The sequence below is a fragment of the Cheilinus undulatus genome, linkage group 20 (assembly GCF_018320785.1).
Source record: "Cheilinus undulatus linkage group 20, ASM1832078v1, whole genome shotgun sequence".
Taxonomy (NCBI): Eukaryota; Metazoa; Chordata; class Actinopteri; order Labriformes; family Labridae; genus Cheilinus; species Cheilinus undulatus.
In genome coordinates this window covers 21,713,456-21,741,003 of record NC_054884.1, presented here as the reverse complement: position 1 = coordinate 21,741,003, position 27,548 = coordinate 21,713,456, and the positions used below count along the sequence as shown (strand labels likewise).

The 27,548-nt window shown below is 39.0% G+C and overlaps 1 protein-coding gene across 2 annotated transcripts in view; it reads left to right on the top strand.

The window, feature by feature from the left end:
• Positions 1–771: 771 nt before the first annotated feature.
• Positions 772–27,548, top strand: part of atrnl1b (attractin-like 1b) — a 115,823-nt gene continuing 89,046 nt past the window's right edge. For both annotated transcript variants that reach the window (XM_041815736.1, XM_041815737.1), the window contains exons 1-17: positions 772–1,881; positions 9,620–9,703; positions 10,841–10,954; positions 12,434–12,562; positions 12,988–13,196; positions 14,919–15,093; positions 17,151–17,238; positions 17,667–17,928; positions 18,244–18,427; positions 18,534–18,688; positions 20,838–20,922; positions 21,361–21,575; positions 21,669–21,787; positions 22,012–22,144; positions 24,151–24,338; positions 26,208–26,421; positions 26,502–26,693. In XM_041815736.1, the coding sequence (XP_041671670.1) occupies positions 1,631–1,881; positions 9,620–9,703; positions 10,841–10,954; positions 12,434–12,562; positions 12,988–13,196; positions 14,919–15,093; positions 17,151–17,238; positions 17,667–17,928; positions 18,244–18,427; positions 18,534–18,688; positions 20,838–20,922; positions 21,361–21,575; positions 21,669–21,787; positions 22,012–22,144; positions 24,151–24,338; positions 26,208–26,421; positions 26,502–26,693 (2,797 nt within the window). In that variant the 5' untranslated portion in view covers positions 772–1,630. The remainder of the gene's footprint in view (positions 1,882–9,619; positions 9,704–10,840; positions 10,955–12,433; positions 12,563–12,987; positions 13,197–14,918; positions 15,094–17,150; positions 17,239–17,666; positions 17,929–18,243; positions 18,428–18,533; positions 18,689–20,837; positions 20,923–21,360; positions 21,576–21,668; positions 21,788–22,011; positions 22,145–24,150; positions 24,339–26,207; positions 26,422–26,501; positions 26,694–27,548) is intronic.

The window sequence follows — 27,548 nt, the reverse complement described above, 5'->3', positions numbered from 1 at the left end:
ATCAGACTGCAACATGACAACATTTTAAAAAGTGAAGGGGGTCTGTATACTTTCTGAATGTGCTGTAAATATTACATATCAAAGACTGTGGTCTGTACCTGCCCTCTTTTTAAAGTGTCTTAAGATGATAAAAAATGGTGCTATACAAACAAAGATTGATTGGTTGACTGATAATGATCAGAACAGATGAAGAATAAATAAGAAATGACCAACCAGATGATAATTAGCTTATCTTTAAGTGTGGTGAGCTAGTAGTTCATTATTCTTTCTTGGTAACTCTGACAAAGTTTGTACTCGAGGAAACAAACAAGGAATAAATAAAGAACAAATAAATGATTAATCATTAGTTAATGGTAAACTGTTCATCATCTGTTCTCTAGTAAGTAGGCACAATGCTACTGTTTTCCTATTTAGTGATAATGGAAAAAAGGCTTAGGGAAGTGATATAATTTAAAAAAAAAATCAAGTAGAAGATGTCATTTAATCCAAATCAGAAAAGGGGGTCCATAAGGTTGGCTGACTCGTCAAAAACAGACCTTTTGTCAGATATATCGTGTTTCAAACTATGTCTAATGCGAGGGGAAAAACGACCAAAGCGTCTACAAGGAGGGTTTCAGTAATTATTTGACATGAAAATTTCATTACACGTCCAACTTTGAGTACCGCATTATTAGTTTGATTGGATTTATTGGTACACTGTACCTTTAAATCGAATCCCTCTCTAGTGCGCATGCGCAGCTAGTGTTTAGTTTTCTCCAACCTGAGGAACTGTCTAGTGTCGCTGCGCTAGCAAATCCATCGTTACCACTTCTTGTCATGTTTTGAGGGGACAGAGGAGCTTTTTCCCACTGGAATACGAGGAGACACCACCATATATTGCTGTTAACGGAATCTATGCTTGAAGGGCTTTGAATTTCTGCGGGAATTAACCAGTAGGACCAACAAAAGTGTTTGCTCAGTGCCCCCCAGTCGGTGAGAAAAGCCCTCCAGTTCCCACATCACCCCACATCCATGTTGACTGCGGCAGCCCTCGCACTGGGTCCAGGGCTACAAACACTACCGACCCTTTGTTCTTCCTTGGGCTAGTTCCAGCGAAATTGTAGCAGCTTGTGGATGAAGCATTAGATAATACAATGATACATCCCTGGTTCAGTTTGAAGGATTGTTTACGCGTTAAAATGGCTGCTGAAATGGCATTTGAAAGAGAGAGTGGTCTTGAATCAATGCAGTAACGTTACATTAACCTAGCAGAGGCCAAATAAGCTACATGGGCTAGCAAAATATGTTTTGGCTAGCTATAGTGTTGAACGTGTTAGCTTATTAATAGCTTTAATGTTTATCTTTTTGAGTAGGTTTTTTCCAACCAGAGGTAGGGAATTCCTCCCACTACAAATCTATGCATGCGGTTAAATAAGCAGCCTTTTAAAACCACATAGCCAACATTGGATTTTCTTAGCCATTTCGTCTTTGTAAGCAGGCGCATTTAAGCCTTAATTTAAGTATGCATTACTCTCGAATATGCAGGACTTCTTTGTTATAAAATAACAGCCTGGGTAGCCGAGGCTTTCTCCCAAAGCAGACCGAAAGGCCCCGGTGTTTCACTCAGCTTGGTCGACCTGGAGCAGGAAAAATGGATCCTGGGGGGAGATGTAAGACGAAACTCTTTCTCTTTGGACCAGGACCAGCCACCCACAGCGATCTGCGGGGTATCAACAAATACTTGGTGGTCTATGTTTTGTTTTACTTTGTACTGTCCACTCATGGCTCTCCAGCCAAACAGTGCGACAAGAACTGCCTCTCTGGAAAATGTGTGAATGGAACCTGCATCTGTGACCGAGGATGGGTGGGAGACCAGTGCCAGCACTGCCAGGGGAGGTTTAAGTAAGTGGACATGCAACACATCTTTTTCTTATTTAATATTTAAACAACAAGAGACTACCCAATGTCACTGTGTTTGTCTAGGACTTTTCCTTTATAGCAAACAATGCTTTTTACTTCTAGAGCTGTATGTTTAACCACGGGTACTTTATGCTGCTCTGATGTGAATTTAGGTTGAGCAACATTTGCTTGTATATGACATAAACAACAGTAACAAATAACTACCTGTCAGTATTGGCAGCTGATGATCAGACTAGGGTGCACCTAAACTTTAATAAGATTTCATGACAACTTCAGTTGCAAGAGTGGCATAAAACCATCCATGCTCTGGTTTGGGTGCAGTTAAAAGTTGTATTTTTCCACCACTGAAGCATCCTGATCAGACCTGTTGATCCCTACAAATTAAAGGACTAATTCCACAGATATGTGATATGTGACCCACACAGAGATTTATATTCATAGACTTTAATAAATTGGTTTTCTACCTTTTTTTTGCCCATAAAAACATCTAACGTCAAGCTAAAATCCCAAGACCCATCAAATCCATATTCATGCAAAATAACCTCTTTAAAACATGTTACAGTAACTTAGGTTGTTGTATATTTTTCGTGGTAACATATGGTTGTACAAACTCCCTAGGCACACCATTTGAGAAGCTCTGCTATAATATAGAGCTCTCAAGATTAATCAAGTTAATTGTGATTAATTAAAGTCCACAATTATTGCACTTCTTTTTTTAAATCGCAAGTAAAAGCATGCTTTGTTGTCCATTTTAACACACTTGCCAGCACCTCAGTGTAGCTACAGTGGTGTCCAATAAATCCACCCTAATGTTGCATTTCACTTTAAAAACTCACAGACAGCTCAGTGAACAAGTCCGAAGTCATCTGCCCCTTTTCACTGATCTTTTATTTCAGTATCAATCCAAAACAAATGCCTTTTTCCATGATTAAGTGTTAATTGATTCCAAACTGGGATATTGCGGCGGCGCTGCAGCTAGTTATTAACAAGACAAGCAGCCGAAGAATAAACACACTGTAGATGAACACTAAAAATTATGAAGGAAAAGTGTAAACATATGCAAATGCATAAAGTCATCTTACATTACAATAAAATGTCCAATAAATCAAAAATAAATTCAAAAATTACAGTTAAAATCTATAAACACTGGGCATATTACTGAAAGTATAACTAGAATGTTAACATACTTTGCTCAGAGGTAGAGGTGCCAGAAAAAGTCAGTATTGGCCAGAGGATGTGGTGTGAACAGACAGTAGTTCAACATTTTCGTTGCCTGAGTCCAATCAGTTTTATGCTGGCGTCCTGTATATCAAACTGCAGAATTAAATAAGAGAATATTTTCTTACTGGGCAGACAGTGACCAGTTAGCCATACTCTGTTTTGAAGTGTGTATTTCTCAACTCAAACATTAAGCAGCATAAAAAAATAAAAATCGATAAGTTTTTACTGGACTGCTTTCAAAATAACGGAATATTACAAAAGTTTATCCATTTCTGAAAATAAAGGCACTTATACAGAGTGTTATAGTGGCACTATTGTAAAACAGTTTTAAGTAGTTAAACAGTACTTAATTAAAACAAAATTGCAGACCTCTATACGATCATGTAATTGCACAGCCTGATGTTGTCGTTGCGATTGGATTAATTGCGCAGCACTATTTACATGGTCAGATGTAGGAGAAAATGTTGTCATGCAAGGAGTCTCACCTCAAACGAAGTACTGAAAAAAACCATATACATCAGCATTGGCTAAATTGTGATGCTAAACATCAGCATCGGTTTAAGCCCTGATTTTCACAATCAGTGCACCTCTAGCAACAGCTCTGACCAAATACTATGAAATCCCCTGTGAGAAACCTGTGTAAGACAAAGTGTTTTAAAAGAAAACCCAAATTTGAAAATTTTGCTTGTGATAATTTGAGCCAGACTGATTTAGGATTTTATTATACACTGATAAGCCATAACAAGGTATGAAATCCAGTATCACAATTCAACCATGAACTAGGGTCCTATGAAATCCGTTTTATTTTTTGCCAAATTCTATTTTTTCACATTTCCACTAATTTAACCATAAAAGAGTCTCCTGTTTATGTGCAAAATGTTCACTAATTAAATAGAAATAACCTTGATTTTATTGAAAAAGGGCCACAGTTGGCCCAGAAGCCGTTGTTTGGATAACCCTGATATAAAATAAATATAACCAGTGTAACAATCAGATATTTCCAACATTTTAAGACATCCACGGGTATAATCACATACCAACTGATGTTTATAATGTAAATGAAGAAATCCTTCTCTCAAACACAGAGTGATAGGAACTTAATAAGAAAGTAACATTAAAGTTAAATGGTTAAAATTAAACCTGTTACCTAAACGTTTTTTACTCTCTCCATCTGTAACAGTCCGTGCAGTTTGATGCTGTGTTGTTCTACTCCTGACTGTAACGGTTCTCTCCTCATCTCCCTCCATACATTGCTGTCTTTCTGCTGCCTGCCTGCCTCACATCAGACCGCTTCGTTAATGCAGACACGTACTGGCTCATTAAGCAACCAAAGTGAACTATAGTATCTACAGGAGGAATTATTAAGCTAATTGATACTCCAATGTAACATTTAGACTGCGAGACTTCATAAAATCTCGAGTCTGTCAGACTCGAGTTTGAAGCCTCTGAGGGGTGAGTAGGTCTTCAAGTTGTGACTTCAGCTGTGTGCCTCGCGTACAGACACACCTCTCTCTCTTTGTGACTCTCTGGTGTGGTGAGGTACAGCACAGTACTGCCTGGTGTTGAGCTACGTGATGTTTCGTGCAGCTGCTTTGACATGCTTTGTATTGTTTTGGAGGGGGCGGGGTGAGTGTTTGTGAAGTGAGGCCATAGGCCCAATCCCAGTGTCCACACTCACTGACTTTGAGGCACGCTCCTACTAAACCCATGGGGGCGTAGGGCTGTCCCACTGTCAATTCATAAAGTGCGTGAGGGATCTCTCACTGACTTTTTGAGCCCTTCATGCACCCTTTCTGTGAGTGGGCATCTCTGCAGACTCAGTGTGAGGGAATTACCCATAGTTCATTGCATTGTGACATATGACAGGGATTCTCGGGGGATGCCCGCTGGGAAACGCTACAAAAGTGAAGTGAAAAGAGTGAAATTGTAAACAAAAAACACGGAAGGCGCAAAAAGGGGTGGATGTTGTAAAAAATAAGTATTTTTCCTGTTGTTCCTTGTTTTAAGCTCTGCAAGATGACTGTCAACAAAAAGCTAAGATTGTATAGGTGGTCATCATGCTGTGGCTGATCATTGTTTATCAGTGATGTGTCATAAAGACTGCTCAATTATCAAATACTGTAGATCCCAATAAGGAAGTGTTTTCATTGCAGAAGATATGTCTGAGAAAATGTTTGGGACAGGAAAAAAGGGAAGAAGAAATTAAAAGTGAAACCAACTTTAAGCTTTTCAAGGAGTGATGGTGAACTGCATCATTGTGTTTTCAAGGTTGACAAAAAATATATTGGGTCCAAGACAATGAATAAACTAGTTTTAGATGATACGGATATGGAAACCAGTATTTGTATATGTAGTTCAGATAGTATTTGTTTGCTATTATCTGTCTAAATCAGTCTAAATGTGATTGAGGTTTTAATAAATACACCAATTATTTGGTGTCAGTTTCTATCATGACCCATTTTTCCTTGTGCGTCATTTATGGATGTTTACTACTGACATAAATAACATTGCTGGTAGTTATTCTCTCCCTATCATCTAGTTTGATGCCTTCATGGTTTCTCTATGGCAATAAAGGAAAGTATTTAAGACTATGGCTGGCCGTGGGAGATGATTGACTGTTAGACAAATAGGTTTCTTTCGCTATCAGCAGAGAAAGTAGCACAGTGGCTGTGAGGAAACATGTAGCTGATTGATTTTGCATTTTCTCTGCAGCTCATCTGGAGGTACAATGGAGTGTCTTTGTGTCTTAATTGGAAGAATATGCCAAGAGATAGGCACAGGTAGATGTCATGACTCCCCTGAAGCAGCAGTGACTGTTAAAAAAAATGTCAAGGAAACTAAAGAGCAAAGAATAAATGTCAAATTGCAGTATAATAATAATTTTCATCTTGACAGAAGCATCCAATGACCTTTCAGTGCACCTGTGCTGCACTTGGTGGTATAGGAGAGCTTTGATGGTAGTAATTACAGTCGCCTCTGATGTGTTCTAGGTTTTGTATCGGTTGTCAACAGGCGTGTTGTCAGGGGATAACTCCCATCACTCAGAGACAAACTGCTGAAATGTGAGATTTTAACTCAGTGTTGAAAAGATAAGATTAATTACATGTTTCTGCCCGGCACCATAAACAAGCCGTGGCTTCCCTCATGACAAGTGTGAAAATGGAAACCAGCATCACAGATTAATTTGGAGTTTATGATGTGTTTGCAGCATATCATGCTGGATTGTGTTTCTCAAAGAGGAGCATGAAAAATTCATTATCCTTGGATGTTGGAACGGTGCTAAGTCAGTGCTGGCTGCACGCTGCTGTTGTGTTGAACAGACGGCAGCACATGACCCTACATTCAACAGCTGTTTGTTTTAAAAATAGGTAGCTTTCACATAATGAGGGATTCATGACTACTGTATATATACAGTAAAATAGAATTTAAAATATCTCTATTTTTATGGAGTAATGTTAACAGCTTTGTTTTTAAAGAATGCAGAATAAAAATCAAACATGTTTAGTGTTTAGTGTAGTGTGGTATGGAGTGATGGATTCAATCCTCTTCTCTGCACCCATCTTATTAAATATGTCATCCGCAGACGCTCAAGATGCTTATATCAGTATTAATTAATGCTTCTAGCTACGTGAAGCAAGCAAACAAACATATTAAAATAGATATTTTGCAAGGTTTTCTTTGCATCTGCATGAGATCAGTACCCATCTTTCATCCATCATCTTCAGAGTTGAGAGTGATCTTGTTCACGATCAAGCACCTCAACTGCTGGTGACTCAGACTACACACCAGAGAGCAGAGTGTGTATTTGTGGATCTCTAAAGTCAGATATGTCAGAGTAAGGGCTGCAGGGACGACACAGTTACAGAAAGGAATGTCACAACCACAACCAACTATTGTTATTTTAGGGATGTACCTTTCAAGGAAGGAAAATGACTATTTGAATGTCAGAGGCTGTTAGCTTGATGTTTGTTAGCTTGATGCCAACACGATTGAACTTATTAACAGGCTTATTAATTTTAATCTAAAGACTAAGACTTTGGACTAAATTTAAAATAGCTGCCAAAATTAACTCTGGTACAGCTGCTATATCAACTGTAAATATCTGCGGAGATTTTGATGATGATGATGATACTGATATTTAGATAATGTTGTGATCCCTATAATTAAACACCGACTTTAAAATGTTTAGTAAAATAGTTCTTCCTTAAGTTAAGAGATATAATGTAAGTTTCTTAGCAACTCGTTTGTTTTTAATGGCAATTAGCAAAAAGCTTTCAGATGTGCTACAGCCTTTCTTTCTTTCTTTCTTTCTTTCTTTCTTTCTTTCTTTCTTTCTTTCTTTCGTCAATTCAATTCAACAAGCTTTATTGGCATGGAAAACATCAGTTTACATTGACAATGCAGTTTACAAATTTAAAATGATAACAGAACAACGTATATGCATCACAATCTTAGGTGTTACTTTAAAATTAAGGTCAAAAATTAGAAATTCTATTCTGATTATTATTTTATTAGTATTTTTTAATGTGTGTGGTCCTGTTCGTGGAGGTGGTGCGCAGCAACAGCATTTGCACACTGCTGCACTTCACCCAGAAGATCTAAAAGTTTCTGTTTGTTGTTTACACCGGTGAAATCTAGGGATACGTGATATTGGATTTTTGCCAGTATTCAATATTTACTAATTAATTTGATCTGATGCAGGTATTGATACCGATAGTTAAATGTAGTTCAGATCTGAAACTTAAAACACACAATTTATAGTTTGAGGATGAACAAGTTAACAAATTTCAGTCCTTAAAACAAACTTTAAATTTAAGGAACGATGATTAATAAAGAAAAGATTTCAGCTGACATAGGACTGTTGGACCAGCCTAAAACTCCAGTGACTTATTTGTTCATACAGCTGATATTTACAGCTGATCTAAGCAGATTTTTATAGTCGAAATATCTGCAGAAATTTTCATATCTGCTGATACTGATATCACTCAATTATATCGTGCATCCTGCGTGAATTCTTTTTGTTATCTGGTGAAAAGGTGAAAAATCTTGTCTTTGATGTCCTTGTATAAAGGACAGGTGTTTAGAAAGCCTGGTCTGTTTCCACCTCTTGTTGGCTGCAGTGGGTGCACAGTCAAACATTTCCTCACATGTGGATCAGTCAAAGTGCTAAAGTTTTCTGCAACTGCATATTCCCTTTCAGGGGACAAATAGCATTCCAGTTTGCTTTGTCGTTTGGTCAGTTCTTACCAATGAGGTAAACAGTTTTCCTTTTGTTGTAGAATAATTTGATTTGGTTTCCTCTCTTCTTTCTTTTTCCTTTATTTAAACAGAAAGCCTTATTGAGACTAAAAATCTCTTTTATGAAAGAAAAACCTGTCCAATGTGGCAGCCAAGGAAAAATGATCACCAACTGATTCAAACATATGAAGTTAAACATTACATGGGAAAATTAAAAACAAATGAAAAAAGGCTTTCAGGTGAGCATTTGCCTTTCCAAAAAGCATAACTAAGCCTCTCTAACCACATTCTTTGTAATACTTTAAATTTGTTGTGATATTGTTGACTGTAATATAGCACTTTTTGAAGAATATTCCAAGATTGTTCACCGTTGACTGTAGGAAGATTCAGTTTTCCTCAGTTCTGCTTGATTTAATCGTTTAATGAAAAACATCACATCACTTCCACTGAAATAAAGAAAGGTGCAAAATGAAGACAGCTGCTTTGTCAGTAAAAATAAACTAGTTCGAGTAAGGCATGCATCATACAACATTCCACCGTAATAAATCACAAACATAACCATAGCTCCCACAAGATTTTAATTCTTAAAACTGGAGTTAAAGCAGAACTTATTTCCACTCTTCACTTTGATCTTCCCATGTCTGTCATTAAAGTAAAATCTGTCCTGAACTAAAACATAAACTGCAGTGTCCAGACATTGTTTTTAGGATCATCTGTTCTCATCTTGTTTAGTTTCTTCCAGGCTGTCTTGGATGTAATGGCACAGTTAGGTGGGTGGGAAACGCACAACTCTCATTTCTGTTTTGATGTGGGACGGTGATGACAGTCCATCCATCATTGTTACACACACACGGCTTTTTGTGTGAATACTGGTTGAAATTGTTTCCAGGATCTCGCTTGAAAAAAACAGAGAAGGCAGAAGAAGTGCTGATTGAAGCTTTTGGTTTGCATGTTCTGACCTTGAGCTTTTTATCTCCAGTCTGGGGGAAGTGAAAGGGATGTTGCACTCAACAGTATGACACCTAGGTCTGCATTTATAGTAGATGCACCAGGCAGTGAGAAAAACACATCAGTGATCCTATTTAGAAGTTTTCAGTGTAAATATGATGTTACGGCACACCTGATGTAAAATAAATCAGGTTCTGTTTCAACTTGCTGTCTTGTTTTTGAACTTCAAATCCTGTTCACACATTGAAAATGTTCCCATTTCCCCTTTTTTAATCATTGTCTAAAAAATTTAACTGATTTCTTTTCGTTTCAGGTTGACAGAGCCCTCAGGATACCTCACAGACGGTCCAATCAACTACAAATACAAAACAAAGTGCACCTGGCTCATCGAGGGCTAGTAAGTACTTATGTAAATGACCATGTTCTGAGCAGCATTCTTGTTTCTGCTGACACAGAGTCATGTAAAGCTGCAGGTCTATGAGATGTGCTTTGACTCAGTCAGCAGTCATTCAGAGAGAGGAGGAATCATTGTTTTGTCTTCATGCTTTTAATTGTCATGGCAACCACAGTCACTATTTGAAAACAAGTATGGGGAGAGAAGGAAGCTAGAGAAAATGTTGTGGGGGTAAAGCACTGATTAGTCACCTTCACAGGACTATTTTCTGAGTAGGTTAAGCACAAATTGAAATTCAGTCTAACTGATTAGTCGAAAGGGAAGAAAAAGACTCAGAAAGCCATCGATAAGCAGTTTATTTGAAATTATCTGCTGTTAAATAATTAAAACAAGTGCAATATGGTTTGTCAAGTGTAGCTAACATTAGTAGAACTAGCACAACCATCCTTTGGTCTTCCTGGCTGCTCCAACTGGCAGATTAATGTGACAGAATCGAAGTACCTTTTACCTCAATTTTCTAGACCAAAATATTGCCAAACCACACTTATCCAATGAGATCTGTGCTTATTTACATTTGAGTAGTAGAGTGAGGAGAGCAAGCCCAGGAAACAGAGCTTTAGCCAGAATGTGGATACAGCTTTGGCTAGTGGTGGGTGGCTGCATTTGATTTTGAGCATAATAACTTAACTGCATCATGATGGACATGTAAAAATATTAATAGCCTGTTTAACTACTAATGGTGGTACCAGTAGTGGAATGATGGCATGATGACTTCAAGCATGGTACTGTGACAGCTGCCACTTTAACTGTGAGTGATATTAGAAAGTGGAAGAGTTTAGGAGCAACAACAACTCAGCCACAAAGCAGAAGATGACATAAAATCACAGAGCATGGTGCAACTATCTGGCCAGGCCGTGTTATCAAAGGAATGTCCCTTTAGTTTGTACTTACCCCAAAACATACTTGCACAAAATTAAAACTATGATTTTCCGAAGAGTACACATAATGCAAGTCAGTGTCTTTTGCTGCTTTTAATCCTTGTTATCACTAAAACCTCTGCAATGCTTTCTGTTAAAGGTTTGTGTTAGAAGTTCAAATGTTCAAACATGTGTTTTTAACTTTCGTTTTCCTCTCTTACAGTCCAAACGCTGTGCTTCGGCTAAGATTTAACCACTTTGCCACAGAATGTAGTTGGGACCATATGTACGTATACGATGGTGACTCAATATATGCTCCTCTGGTTGCTGTTTTCAGGTGAGAATCTCCACAGCTGACTTATTCAATTGATATCTTGTACCACAAATTGGAAATTTTGAGTTTTTATATATGGCTAGACTCAATTTAGCGGGGATGTTAAGTCATTGGATTGTTATTACAAACTGGAAACTCTCAGTCTTTGTGTGGGGATTTTTTCTCACCCTGAACTTCCTCTGTAAAACCACAAACAAATAATATGACTGATTTAGAAAACACAAAGAACTTTGTAACCCACAGTGAGAGCTGTGTCTGTCACAGTGGTAACCTCTGAGCTAAACTAGCTTTTATTATGATAAACTTTCATAAACTTTATATCAATATTACATCTCCAATGATGGTGAAAGGGATCTGTAAGAACAAGTCCAGCACCTGAACAAGTTTTTTTCCATCTCATTATGTCAGTAACAGTTGATAATTTCTTTTCCTTTCTCAAGTCTTTAAACACAACCGTATCTCATAGCACGATTTCTGTGTCACAGGGCTAAGTTCCAAAGTGACTTTATACCACGATTAACATAATTGCAGTTAGTCATCAAAAGTCTGTGTTGGGAACCACATTCTTCACAACTGTCTACTTTTCTTATTGTGCTTTTCCACTAAGTTGTACTGGTTTGACTTGTCTTGACTGTGGATCTTACCTAGTACCTGGCACTTTTTTGGTACCACTTCTGATGAGGTTCAAAGTGAACTGAGCCAATACTATGTGACATCAAGACACTACTGACCACTGATTGGCCAGAGAGTATCATCACTTAAACTATTATGAGTAGGATGTTCCACACAGGAACCAAATCCCTCTTGCTGTCAGCTTTGTACTCATGTATACCTTCCTTCCTTACAGATGTCTTAAATTTTGCATATTTGTCACACTTAAATGTTTCAGATCATCAAACTAATTTTAATATAAAAAGAAAGACAACTGGAGTAAATATGAAGTGCAGTTTTTAAAAGATGATTTCATTTATAAAGGGATCAAGCCATCTAAACCTACTTGGCTCTGTGTGAAAAAGTAAAATCTCCCTCTAGTTAAATCACAAATTAACTTTGATCAGCGACATGTTTTGGAAAGCTCAGGTCAGTTTCGGTTGCCACACCCAGGTCTGATTACTGTTAGACTTGTTGAATCAAGAAATCACTTCAAAATAGCCTGTAAGAGTAGCAAATTAGGTTGAAAAATCTCAAAAGCAACACATCATGCCAAAATCTAGAAAAATGCTTGAACAGATGAGATGGTACAGATGGTACCAAACCAAGTTGAGTCGAGCCAAGAAAGGCCAGTAAAAAAGATAAGAATGGACCATCAGTAGTGGTGTGTCCTTAATAGTGGTCTATCATAGCAGACCAATTGGCTAATCAGAATTAAGTATTTAATGCAGTGGTGTAATAGATAAAGGATGTTTAATGGAAGGAAAAAGTGGGTGCATATTGTGAAGGCTATTTCAGACATGGTTGATTTTTTATTCTTATTTTTTGCAGTGGTCTCATTGTGGTGGAAGTACGAGGAAATGAGACGGTTCCTGAGGTTGAGACAACTTCAGGCTACGCACTACTACATTTTTTTAGCGATGCTGCCTATAACTTGACAGGATTTGAAATATTTTACTCGTAAGTATGCCGGCAACATTTGAAAAAAACATTAAAAAAGACATAAAACTTGACATTGATTATAATGTTTATGTGGAGTCTGTCTTTGTGGTTTCAATTGTCTGTTCAAAAGATTTGAAGGACCTTGTTGTTGTTGTGTAGTTTATTGTAAAAATTAGTTTATTTCACACAGTTGATGATGGGTTTTAACTCTCTTTTCCCCACATTTAAGCACCAAAAACTAGAAAAAGTACTTTTATTCCTGCCTAAACTTAACTCACCAATCACACTTAATGTGTCATCCTCGATAGTCTTACAGCTTTTATTCGCTCTTGGTTTTGCCAAAGCTAGAGGACACTCATTAATCCTCCCCTGAGTGAATCTCCTTGTACATGTCAGTTTAAATAGATACAGTTTTGGCTAAATGAGAACATCCTTCTGTCCAGGATCAACTCATGTCCCAACAACTGCTCCGGCCATGGAAAGTGCACCCCGGGTAACTCGGCGGCAAGCAGAGTGTACTGTGAATGTGACAAGTACTGGAAAGGCGAGGCCTGTGACATCCCGTACTGCAGGAACAACTGCGGCAGCCCCGACCACGGCTACTGCGACCTCACCGGGGAGAAGCTGTGCGTCTGCAACGACAGCTGGCAAGGTGAGCTCAGATCAGAACCAACAGGTGTTTCCTCTGGTAAAACATGCCTGCTGCTTCTGTTTTTGAATCTGCCCGTAAACCAGATTTGTATGTTTTATGCATATTTGGAAAATTCAGCAAAAAGAGAAGTTGGATTGAGTTTATCAAGCCGCTTAGATCAGATTTTAGGTAAGAAACAGCAGTAACTATACTGTAATTCCCCGGTTCTCTGCTGCACATGAGCATTACCTGTATGTCTTTTTTTTTATTTTATGTTTTTGTTCTTCTTCATCTGTCTGTTTTGATTTGAAATGATGTTCACCAAGTAAAGATGTTCAATTCTTGAGCTCTAAATAAAGAGAAAATGAAAAAAAGCTTGTTTTGTGAGAACAGGATAATTTTTAATCCATCTAGAAAAAAACAACAGAGGGGTGTCCTACGAAGCAAGTTTAACATACCCAGGTTTTATTTGAATGGACAGGCTTTACAAAGCCTGAAACTCCCAACAGAGATACACTATATGAACAAAAGTATCCGGCCACCTGACCATGGCACCAATAGGGACTGTAATGATATTGTATTCAAATACATGTACTTAAATATGGAGTTGACCCCTCTTTTGAAACACCTGAATTAACTAATTAACAGGTGTGGCCAAATACTTTTGTCCATTAAGTGTATCATATACCACAAAGATGTTTATGAGCTTTCTCTGTTAACTCAGGCTTTCTGTTTCAGCTCACATAAAAAAGGGGACGTTTAGCACGTCATTCGCTGCTGCTTCTGCAATAAAACAAATGATAACCTACGGTTTGTTCCAGCGATGGGAAGCAATGATGGATAAACAAAAGTTATTGAAGAAAAAACACAAGGGAATTACTTTGTGATGCACATTAGGATTACCTCTAATCATGCTTTCTGATACACCCCCCCGAACACTGACTCATTACCACTGGAAATGAAGTAAATCAAAAACATAAATACATGTCTATTAAAAGCTTCCAGACAAACACTGATGAATCATTACAAACTTTTGCAACAGGTTGTAAAATGCTGCCACTCCTCCCTTGTTTTCTTCTGTGGCTATTATAATGGAGGTTGTAATGAAGAATGTATTGGCACATGAGTGCGAACAGCTGTGTAGTGTTGTGTCATAATGCTGATTGGTAGCATTTCTATGAGACCCGTGACAGTGTGTTATTATGGGCCTCCAGCTGGAAGGCTCATAATAACAACGGCTCCAGCAAACGTTTCCCACGTGATGAAACTTGACAGGATCATTAGTGAAGACGTGAGCTTTAACAATGAAGACAATTTCTCATTTTACACCCCTTTGCCTGCTGTGTCTCTTTAAGGAGCGGTCATGCTGCTGTTTAAGTTCCAGAGTGGCATACTTTGCTCTCTTTAAGGGATCAAACCATGTTGTTATACCTACACGGTATAACATTGAAGAGGGCTTTTGATATGTGATCCTGAAACTGGAGTGAATGTAGTGTTGATTATGTATCTAAATATTTATATAATGAGGAGTCAATGAATAAAATGGCTGAATTAAATTAAAAGTAAATCTGTACAAACGTATTTGGCCAAAGCTTGTCATTGTGTATTAATTTCAATGGTATATACAAGCACATGTATAATTACAAAAAAACACTTGATTAAGTTAAGACAATTGTATTTTTTGCTTTTATTGATATATAACTAACATCAACTCTCTGATATATTTTCCTCTTTGTCTTGTAGGCCCAGATTGTGCTCTAACTGTTCCTTCGACGGAGTCCTTCTGGGTACTGCCGAGCGTCAAGCCCTTCGGGACGTCACTTGCGAGAGCTTCTCATAAAGCTGTGGTGCAGGAAAAGGTGATGTGGGTGGTGGGCGGATACACCTTCAACTACAGCTCCTTCCAGATGATTCTCAAGTAAGTCTTTGAGGATAGATAGATTTTTAAAGAGCAGTTCTTACTCATTGTGAAATAGTTTTTTTGAAATCTTTGAATGCTTTCGTGCTAATGCTGTTAAAATGTTCCAATACTTTAGTTCTTTTCGATACCACATGCTTTAAAACAATACCATGTCCGTTATTTTGCACTCAGAAGTACCAAAAAGAGCCATAGTTATGAGAAACAAAACACAGATACATAGAAATAAGAGGACTTCACAAACACGTTGACACCTCTGTACAAACGTACAGGAAGGCATAGCATTTTGTTTGACTGCCGCTAAAGTCACTCCTCTGCCTGCTGCAGGTCTCTGCTGTGCTTAACCACATCACTGCTAACTGTTGAATTCAGTGGTGGACAAGTACCAGCTTTTTCTCGTTTAGCATCTCATAAAAATGTTTTCTATCCACTGTTGACAGATTCACACCACTGCACAAATGTTTACACCTATAAAAAACTAAAACAAAATATGAAAACTAGAAAATACAGACAGAGAGCAGAATCAATACAGGTATGGACACTACAAACACTTCTTCTGGATTATTACTGACTGGAGCCCTGTTCGGGACTCTTTTCTCAATCCCGCTCCCACAGTGTGCGTGATCCACTCCCACTTGCACTTGCAACATGTGTGCAATCCTGGCCGCACCCTGAACAGATTCTGACAATCCATGTAAAATATTCAGAATAAGTGACCGTGTTTTATTAAGGGCAATATTTATATGTTCACGTAAGCACCACCCTGATTATGTTTTCGCTATCAACCACATCCTTGTTATGTGTAACAATGCATGACATGGTTAAAAAAACAGCTGGGAGTCTCAGTCCAATTTACCTAATAGTTATGGCTTTGTAATAACTATGTCAGAGTGATATTTTCTGACCTCATTAACACATCATTTATTATCATTTATTTTTAAGTCATACAGAAAGGAAATTGTTTCCTCATCACTGGGAAGTTTGTGTGTCAAAAAAACTGCAATTCCATCAGCTCTTGCAGACAGTAGACTAATCTTTACTCTGTTAACCCTGTGATGTTACCATCCTCATCATTAGTTGCTTAATGCAATAAGGCCACCCCATGGAACAAGATGTTTTTCCCCAAATAACTGCATAATGGCTCAGCCTCTCTGCGCCCCGATACGTGTGTCGATAGGCCAACAAAACATTAAGAGGTGCATTCGAGCTGTGCCTTCTTATTTATTTACAGAGTTTTAGAGTGCACACTTTTTTGTGGGGCTTTAACAAAGCATCACACAGTCCACCTGCCTGATGATGCTGATTGACAGACACGAATTCACACACATTTACACAGCACCAGCGACTACAGCTGACAAAACAGTGATTAAACTGTGATTTCTTGGAGAATGATTATAACACCAATGTGTGAGACATCTCCTGTATTATCTTGTTTAATATGTGCACAGAGAAGTGCTTTAAAGAGGGCTAACTTGGATCAGGGATCTTGGAGCAAGTGCATCATCTCATCCCAATACATTTCCTTATGGGCGTGTTTCAACAAAGTCCAGTAGTTTTCCAGCTCTGTCACTTTCTCTTATGAGTTCATAGCAATGGAACAATTTAACTCGGGTGTAATGTCATTTCCAGCTCCATCATCTGACTTCTGAGGTAAATGGAATGCAGCAGAAGTCCCCAATGGATGACTCGGTGCAACATTTTGGGATTTTACAGAAAATCTGTACATAATTATGATTTTTTTCATGGCCCCAGTTTCAAACCAGTTTACCCAAGAAGTCTTCTGAGAGGTATTAAGGATAGTTGGAGCAACAGTGTGGCATGCATATGGACACAGACTACTAGTAGTAAGATGGGAGCTGGTTTGTCAGCATGGACAATTGTCAGCCTATTTGTTGTTGTAAACACAAAACCTTTAACTTTATACTGAAGCTTTAAGGATCAACTGATTTTTTTGAGTTAGAAAGAGATGAATACAATGTCTGCACTGTTTTAGTCTGTAGTTTGTAAATGTGTTTCTGTTCTGTATTTTCTTACTGATTTTGCTGCTTGTTCTGTAGCTACAACTTGGATAGTGGCATCTGGAACACTGTTCCCATCAACAGCGGCCCTGTGCCAAGATACGGCCACTCACTCGCTGCCTACCAGGTAAATACACGCATAGCTATGCCCTCACCTCTGTGGGTACAGAACAACTTCAAAAACAAACAACTGTTAGCAGAAGGAGGCAAGACATGGAAATAAAAGCGAAGGTTTGCCCACACATAAAGGAAACTCTCAAAGGAAAACCACATATTTTCAGTTACTGAATAATGCTGCATAGCTTATCTTTAAACACAAAACAAGCGAAATGTTATCTTTCTAATAACCATTTATGAATAGCTAATGAAAGAAAGGAGCTGCAGGTCTACAATATTACTCTTTTTAATACTGTATAAACTAAAATGAATAAATCGATGTTTTGGCACTCTTAAATCTTTCCTTTCACTTTTATTCGAGCATGTATCAGCCTCTCAGCATGCTAGTTCAAACACAGCTGCGCTCATGCTAAATCAAATCTCTCCTCCCCCGCTCAGGACGATATCTTTATGTTCGGAGGGAAACTGGAGGCCAGCTGGGGGAACGTGACAGACGAGCTGTGGGCGTTCAACGTACCCAGTCGGACGTGGCAGCGGAGAAACCCTGTGGTTGGCCCGCCAGCTCAGGCTCAGATTTATGCTGTGGAGGGTCACTCAGCCCACTGTGTCCTGCTAGAGGGGGGTGAGGCCATCATGCTGGTCATCTTCGGCTACTCCCCCATCTACAGCTACATCAGCAACGTTCAGGAGTACAACCTGAGTGAGTCATGGATTCAAGAGCCTGAATTATATCATCAGATAGTTGTGTTGTGCAATTTAGTGGGATAAAAAAGAGCTTTTGTGCTTTTCATAATAGTGTTTATGAATTGATTATGAAACGAAAATAGTGTTTATAGAACTTGAAGTTCTCAGTGATGAGGATATTAATGATGAAAAGTCTAGCTTCATCCATAAAAACATGATACTCTCATCTGATTCTTTGAATTGTCAGGATAAAAATGGCTTGATTCATATTTACAGAACATTTTCTTTTCTGTACTAAAAGCTTTCTTTGTGTTTGTGTGCGCATTTTCAGAGTCCAACATGTGGTCGGTGCCTGAGACTAAAGGAGCTGTTCCCCAGGGGGGATACGGCCACAGCAGCACGTATGACACCGCCAGCGGTAGTGTGTATGTTCACGGAGGCTACAAGGCACTGCCTGCTAACAAATATGGCCTTGTTGATGACCTCTACCGCTACGATGTCAACACCCGGACATGGTAAATTACATCCTTACAATATGCGGTGTATTTATTCATGTGTACATCACTGGGTGTTAAAGCGTTATACCTCTGACACACATGTCCTGCATTCTGTGTTTTCCAGGTTTATTTTAAGAGAAAGTGGCTATCCTCGCTACCTTCACTCAGCTGTGCTCCTTAGCGGCACGCTTCTCATCTTTGGTGGCAACACACACAACGACACATCTCTCAGCAACGGGGCCAAATGTTTCTCAGCAGACTTTCTGGCTTATGACATCGGTAGGACTTGTAATATTCTTTATAACATGCACACTTTGAATGGAGATTTAACCCCCCTGGTGGTTTGTTTTCAACGTCGATAACCCACTCTGGTATCTAATATTTTAACACATTTTTCATGCTGAAATGTTTCAGATCATCAAGCAAATTTTAGTATTACACAAAGATAACCGGAGTAAATACATTTATTGAGGGAAAAAAGTCATCCAAACCTACCTGGCTCGATATGAAAAAGTAGTGACTCCCTTATTAAATCATGAATTAACTATGAGCAACCACATTTTATGGAAAGCTGAGATTAATTTCAGTAGCCACACCTAGGCCTGATTACTGCCTAGAAATCACTTAAACTTAACCTGTCTGACAAAGTGAGGTGGGGTAAAAGATCTCAAAAAGTAACACATCATCCTGCCAAATAAAGAATTTCAAAAACAGATGATAAAGTCATTGACTTTCATCAGTCTGGAAATAGTTACAAAGCCATTTCTAAGCCTTTTGGGCTTAAGCAAACCATGTTGAGAGCCATTATCCACAAATGGAGAAAACTTGGAACAGTGGTGAACCTTCCCAAGAGTGGCCGACCTACCAAAATAAATCTAAAAATGCATCAGTGACTCACCCAGGAGGTCACAAAAGAACCCAGAACAACATCTAAAGACCTGCAGGCCTCTCTTGACTCTGTTAAGGCCAGTGGTCATAATTCAACAATAAGAAAGAGACTGGGCAAATATGGCATCCATGGGAGAACTCCAAGGCCAAAACCATTGCTGACCAAAAAGAAACCCAAGGCTCATCTCACATTTGTCAATTAAAAACATCTTGATGATCCCCAAGACTTTTTGGAGAATATTCTGCGTACTGACAAGACAAAATTGAACTTTTTGAGGGTGTGTATCTCATTGCATCTGGGGTAAAACTAACACAGCATTGCATGAAAAAAAGAAACAAAAACATCATACCAACAGTCAAACATGGTGTGATGGTCTGGGGCTGCTTTGCCGCTTCAGGACCTGGACCACTTGCTGTAGTTGATGGAAACATTAACTGCTCTTTACTCCAAAGTCCTAAAGGTGAACCTCTGGCCATCAGTTTGTGACTTCAAGCTCAAGTGCACTTGGGTTATGCAGCAGGACGATGATCCGATACACGGCAACATGTCCACCATTGAATGGCTTAAAGAACAGAATGAAGGTTTTGGAGAGGGCTAGACAAAGTCCAGACTTACATCTGATTGAGATGGTGTGGCATGAGCTTAAACAGGCCATCCATGCCCGAAAACCCCTCAGTGTGGCTAAATTTAAGCAATCCTGCTAAGAAGAGAGGGACAAGGGTGGCAAAACCAGTTATAAGTTTAAGGGGCAACTCATTTCCACATAGGGTCGGGTAGGTTTAGATGGCTTTTTCCCCTTAATAAAAGAAAATATCATTTAAAAACTGTATTTTGTATTTACTCGGGTTATCTTTGTCTAACATCAAAATTTGTTTATCTGAAACATTTCAGTGTGACAAATATGTAAACATATAAGAAATCAGGAAGGTGGCAAATAATTCTCACTGCACTGTAACAAACAGAAGATAACAACAAAGAAAGGTTACATCAGTTAACAAATCAAAAGCTTTCAGCAGAAAAATACATGCATATGCTGGTCAAGTAATCTTTAATTCTGCTTTTAACATCTCCCAAACTAATATAACATCGAAGTTAAGGTGACCCTGTAGCTCAGAGCACTGTGCAGGCTGCTGGTACAGTTGACTCCAAAAAATGTCAGCACAAGCGATTCAGTCTCCTGTGGCCAAAAAGTAAAATAATACATGTTAGTTAGTCTGTCCAAAACTTTAAAATTGCATAATTTGCATGTAAAAGAATAGAGACACAGGACAACACAATGCTGCTGCTGTCTTGGATCAGTATGTGCAACAATGTGACAGTATTAAGGATTACAATACAGAGAGAAGAGCTGAGGAGTTCTAAGCTGTCCTTAAATGACTTTATTTAAGAAATTACTTTTTTTTTTTTTTTTAGTTCAAGGACTGCTGTTAATCAAAATGTAAAAATGAAACAATAAAAAGTAAATTAAAATACTTTTCGTGATGCTAATGGACTAGATAAACTTGTCTTACATACATTATGCTCTCATGGTTTTCTCAGCGTGTGATGAGTGGACGCTGCTGTCCAAACCAGACCTGCATCGGGACGTCAACCGCTTCGGTCACTCTGCTGTGGTCAGCAACGGGTGAGTCTGTCATTCAGGAAAGGACTTGGAAACCTTCTTCTAAGAAATTAATCTTTACGCTGATGCTCAAAACCTTTCCAAAAGTTATGACTGTCTACTCCAGTTTTTGCAGTTATAAATCTAGCCATGAAAAGGCTTCACGTGGGACACATTTCTCTGATATTTCAATCGGATTGCTTTTGCCTAATATTGACCAATTACAGACTGTTATTTTTGAGAACTTGTGTGTTTTAAGAACAGTATTCATTATATTTTGTTTTGTTTTGTAATAGAAATAAAAATATAAAGATTTGGCAATGTCTAAGCAAGCTTGACAAGTTATATTACTAATGTACTGTATAGTAATTACATTATCCCTGTAAACTACCATGAAATCAGCATGATGAAAATATCATCTGATCTTGTTTTTTTACCCTCTCTTCTCCTGTGTTTTTGCAGCTCCATGTACGTGTTTGGTGGCTTCTCCGGCATGCTGCTCAACGATGTGCTTGTGTACCGACCCCCGAGCTGCCAGGCCTTCTTGGCAGAGGAGAGCTGCGTGAAGGCCGGGCCAGGGGTCCGCTGCATCTGGAACAGTGGCCGCTGTCTCCCCTGGGAGCCCAGCATGGCTAATGAAGGCCTAAACCCTGCCCCTTTCTGCCCACCAAAAGCTGGTGAGACAAAAATCTAAAGCTCTTTGTTTTCCTGGAATTTATTCCTTTGATTCGTCTTCTTATGAATAAATCCTCTCGCTTTGTCCCTTTTAGTGACAGTGGATGAGCGCTGCTACCGGTTCTCAGACTGTGCCAGCTGTACAGCCAACACCAATGGGTGCCAATGGTGCGATGACAAGAAGTGCATCTCTGCCTCCAGCAACTGCACCTCTGTGAGTCGTCCAACAGGGGGCACCAGAGCACTTCTAATGTTTCAGATGTTCAGCTCTGGATCACCCACACAGAAGCATCTTATTTTCTTGAGAATGTATCATTTTTTGTGCAAACATGGCTTTATGATTTAAAGGAAGAAGAGATTTCTAAAACTAGACCAACGCTTCCTGATTTACCTTTATCATCTTCCGCTGTGTTTCATTTCTTCTTTATCTTGTTACAGAACGTGAAGAACTTCACAGAATGCCCTGTAAGGAACGAGCAAGTGTGCAGCAAGCTCGCAAACTGCAAGAGCTGCTCGTTAAATCTCAACTGTCACTGGGACCAGAATCAGTCAGAGTGCCACGCTTTACCTGGTGAGAGAGACATCAGATCCTGATAAAAAAAAAAAATATATATATATATATATATATTATTTCACATGAACGCACATCATCATATGCAAGGCTTCAGGAGCAGATTTCCACACCTGGAGGGAATATTTAAAGAGATATTCATGCATTTCTACCTGCAGGATTTGCACGATACACTGTATGGTTTATTTAAACGCCGCATCTGGTATTTTGCAGAGATGTTCTTTCAAGATGTCACCCTGATGTTGTTTATCAGATCTGACAGTATATTTACTTTGCCTCTCCCTCCACCATCTCCATCCTCTCTCTCTCTCAAATGTTGACTTTGGGCTGAATCTGAAGAATTGGTGCTGTCACTTTATCCATCATTTTCAGTTCATGAAGTCTTGTCACCTAAAGGCTCGTAGCAGCAGCAGTTGGAGCTGCAAATCATATGTGTGTCTGTGAGAGTGTATGGTGCCTAAAAGGGAGTCTCAGTGTGATACACAGTGCATGCAATGATGAAACACATGTATCGTAATGCATACAAATACAATACATTCATCGACATGAAAGCTCTTCATATTTTAGGGGAAGTGGGAAATAACTGGCTATTTATCCTGAAAAGCTCAGTCAGAGGTGAATACGCAAAATCTTTGGTGCAGTCACAAATGAACAAGGTCCCGAATCGTTAATCCCATATGGTTCAGAGGAAAGCAAACATCTTTTAGGCGAGTTTCAGCTCATTGTTTAGCTGTCAGACTAATGACTGTTTGTTTCTTTGGATTCTGTCTCTGGTAGTCCTCTCTTAGAATTATTTTGTCTGCCGCATTAAACTGTTTTCAGGGCAAAAAAGGCAGTAAAAGCCATTGTGATCAGCGCCATACATCACAACACATTAGGACTTAAGTTAATTAGACAACAAATTTTGACTTTCATCAGCCAGATAGACAGAAACACTTCTCGAAATGAATCATGATTCTTCATAACTACTTAACTATTTACCAACGAATTTTCTATATCAATTAAATTTCAGCTTTTATGTCAGCCCCCAAGTGGCCAAAATTTATTAATTGCAAGTTTAATGATTCAGTTATCCAATAATTGCAAACATCTGTCGCTGACTCTCTAAGCTATGATTGAAGTTACACCATTAGTCTGTTGAATAATGGACTTTCCTCATTGGCTGTTCTCCTTTCTACACAAATGGGGCAAACGGTCTCGAATTATGTCCTCTGACTTTGGTACACATCGTCCTTCAGTATAGGAGGTATTGATCTAGTCCTGATTGTTAGAAAGTTAAGAGACTTACAGCCTTGTCACTAAGGGTGGGATAAAATATCAATATAAGAATATTATCATCTACGTATCACTAGAATCACTGGTGCCAAATATGGATATTTCAATCACAAGAGCGGCACTTGACATATTTCCCTGCAAATTTGGCTGACCGTGTCAACAATTCATGACTCCTTAATTATGTGCTATCTACTATATAAATGAGCTGTGTAGTGTCACATTATTATTATGGCACATATTGTATTGTGTCGTATTGTATTATGCCCCATTGTATCAATTTGTACAGTGCTGTGCCATCCTGTATCTTGTCATATTGCATTGTTTAGTAACCTAACAATATGACACGATACGAACGATACGATACTGACAAATGTTTTGATAGGATGTGATATGATACTGACACACTGTATGATGAAATTGGATCATGATATGATAAGATATGTTACGATGCAATACCAAATAATGACATGCTGTCATACTGTATTGAATTGATGATGTCATATGGCACAGTATTGTACCATACTCTACTGTACCTTCCTGTTTTGCATCACATAGTATCCTATAGTAACGTATTTTCTTTATTGGATTGGATTGGATTATACAAGTATGTATCATTGCATTGGATTGCATTGGATTTTATCGCATCAGATCAAATGGTTTTAACAAAGTAATTCCCTTACAGACAAATCTTATACTTGCCCACATACTTATTTTCTTTTGTCTTCCTACAGCCCAGCAGTGCAGTGAGGGATGGAGCCAAGTGGGCGAAGCCTGCCTGAGGATCAACTCCAGCCGTGAGAGTTATGACAATGCCCAGCACTACTGCAAAAACCTCAACGGGAACATCGCCTCGCTCACCACCTCCAAACAAGTAGACTTTGTGCTGGAGGAGCTGAAGAAGCTGCAGCAACACGACAAGGTAACATAATTTTGTGTACAACTTAAACGAAACAGATGAAGTTTGTATAAAACTGAGACTGAAATGATTGACAGACAGCAGGCGCGAACAGGAAGTCAGTCATGCAGTTTAGGCTGATTTTGTCCTATTCATATCCCTACTTTTGAATTACTCTGCTTTCAGTCTGATTGCAGTCCTCTTTGTAGCATGTGTAATTTGTGTCTTCCAACTGTTTTTCATCAAATTGTTCCCACTTGGCAGCGTCACAAACAGTACGTTTTGTTTCTGACTACGATTCAGCTCCAAGTAGAAAACAATGCCAGGCGTCAGTGTCTGAGATGCTACGCCGGATGAATCAGACTGCGATAATCACGCTTCACTTAGTTTTGTTTTCGCCTTGTTTGAATTATTTGATCCCTTGTAACACAGTCACAGATTCGTCTTTCTCACTCTATTCATCAAACCAGGGCCACATGACTCTGTCCCTGTCTGTAGGAACAATCAGAAGCACTTAGAGAATCTCAGGCACTGACTTCTGCTCAGTTTGATGGGCTTGTTGTTTTCCCTTCAGCTTGAAAACTTTAAAGTCCTGCCCTTCTATAGTTCAAACATACTATATCAGTATATATCAGTATATATCACTATATCAGTGGGGCCAAATTGAATTTGTAAATCCCAGTATATTGTAAATTTCCAAAATTCCAATACTGTGCATCCCTAGTTTTTATTGTTAGTTTTCTCCTCCACTCACATTTGGCGACAGAGCTGTCAATTATTGTGTTTAACACTGATACCTCTAACTATTTAAAACCAAACTACAAAGGAAATAGAACCCTGACAGATTTTTTTGAAGGATGACAGCAAATTTTGAAAGCTGTCCGTTAATTTGACCGACTGGAATGATGAGGACGAGCCTGCGTTTCAGCACATGCACACAGACAGATGCATACACCTTTTCCATTTTAAACATATGGACTTATTTAATCTCTTACAAATCTTGCAGCCAGCGGGCTCTTTCACTGACTTCGACGCCGTAGATTAGTAAAAGCATGTTGGTCTCCGTGGTGACGGCACACCGAGAGGCTGCTGGCGATGTCTTAGGACGTCACAGAGGGAAACAGGTCAACATGCAGAATTAAGGAAAAGTTTTTCTTAAGATTTATTTATCGCACATCTGTGTGCAGCCGCTGTAAAGAATCATCAGCACATAAAGGCTGAGCAATTACATAGATATTTCTAAGAAATAATGTTCTCTTTATATACTATTCACCTTATCACAAAAAGAACGACAGCCTCCTGCAGAGTCAAAATGATAATGAGAGCAGCTGGTGAGCACTCTGTAGTATTTATGAGATCATACAGTAAACTTTAGCTAAGTGATCAGAAGTCTGGCTTAATTCATGATGCTTAACCTGAATAAAGTCCATTATTTTAGTTTTAAAACCAGAATATTGAAATATAAGAAATAGTCATTACAGCTTGTAAACATTGTACATTTTAATTTATTAAGTTTACACAGCTTAGTTCAAGCCTATTTATTTTTAATGCAAGTCTTAAGCAAGCACTCACCTTCTCATCTGGCCATGGCCACACGTCGTCTTTGCTCTGACGGAAAATTATGGAGCCTGCTGATGAGTTTCTGCCTCTTGTTTTAATAAGTACATCGTTTGAGCTCAGTCTGTGTCTGAAACTAGTTTGTTTACTAACGTGCTGTTTTGCATCATTTCCCTGAAGGCAAATAACTCATCACACCTGTAAAATGATTTGTAGGAGAATTTTAATGATATTCTTAGTTCCTAGATGTAAATACAGGAGCCATTTATTCCACAAATGCCATCATGGAGAAGAAAAGGAAGCACAGGAATTTTAATTTTTGTTTAAACTTTACAGCGTCTGTCCCCCTGGGTTGGCCTGAGGAAAATCAATGTGTCGTACTGGGGTTGGGAGGACATGACCCCCTTCACCAACACCAGTCTGCGATGGCTGCCCGGCGAGCCCAGCGACTCTGGTTTCTGTGCATACCTGGAGGAGCCTCAGGTGTCCGGCCTTAGAGCCAATCCATGCACTGCCACCGCCCATGGACTCATCTGTGAGAAGGCGACTGGTGAGAAACACTTGCTAATGCTTATTCATTGTACAGTTTTATTTGTTTGGATAAAAATGCGGATTTTACTTTCTGTTTAGGAAACCCTAACCAGAGCAGCCGTCCCTCCTGTAAGAAGCCATGCTCGCTGCACACAAACTGTGCCAACTGCACCAGCCAGGCCACAGAGTGCATGTGGTGCGGCAGTGCTCAGCGCTGCGTTGACTCCACCGCCTACGTCATCTCTTTTCCTTACGGCCAGTGTTTGGAGTGGCAGACCGGAGAGTGTTTGGGTAAGAGACTTTACTCTACTAGACTTAATCTAAAAAAGGCTGCTTTGTTTACTGGCTGGACTAAGGTTGCCAGCATTAAGCTCTTGTAGACTGACTTCTTTTAGGAGTCAGTTTTAATCACTGCGAGAGTGGAGGTTAAGGTGTTTGTGTCCAAGGGAAATAGTATTAGTTCTCCTGTGATTGGCTTTCAGAGGTGTTTTTGTTTGTAACGGTCAATTACTCTCGTATATAGTCAACCCAACTGTTAGATTTCCCTGCTGAGTGTGCTGCAGATGGACTCTTTATCATTAGTCAGCTCTAAGAACTTTGAAGACTCAACAGAGATTGAAGAAATTTCAGACACAAGCCAGTAAGTTACTTCACTTTGTTCATTAGAGGAAGGCACAACTACTGCATGCACATTTATTAATGTACTGCCAAACATCCATAGTTTAATGAATAAATCACAGCCCTCTGAAGAGATTTCCTGACACATTGTGTCAACACTTTGTGGCTTCTCATAACACTTGTGCCATAAAAGAGAGCAATGCAAATGGAAATTAATTGGCCAAAGAAGGCGACAGCAGTTGGTAATTATGTCATGTGACATAATATTCTATATCAGTGGTTCTCATCTTTGGTTCAGGACCCAACAGTGGGTTGCAAAGCTGTTTCCAGTGGGTCACAACCAGTCTGGTGAGGAAAGATCTGAGAAGTACTGCTGTCCTTAGTGGACATGCATCCATACATGTTATTTTACAGTTTCATCATAGTAATGGGTAAATGTTTTCTCTATATTTCGACTAATTTGTCTCCTGTTCTTGCAAAAACAACGTTGCTTCTCCCATGATAATGAGGTCATTTCTCAAAATCTTT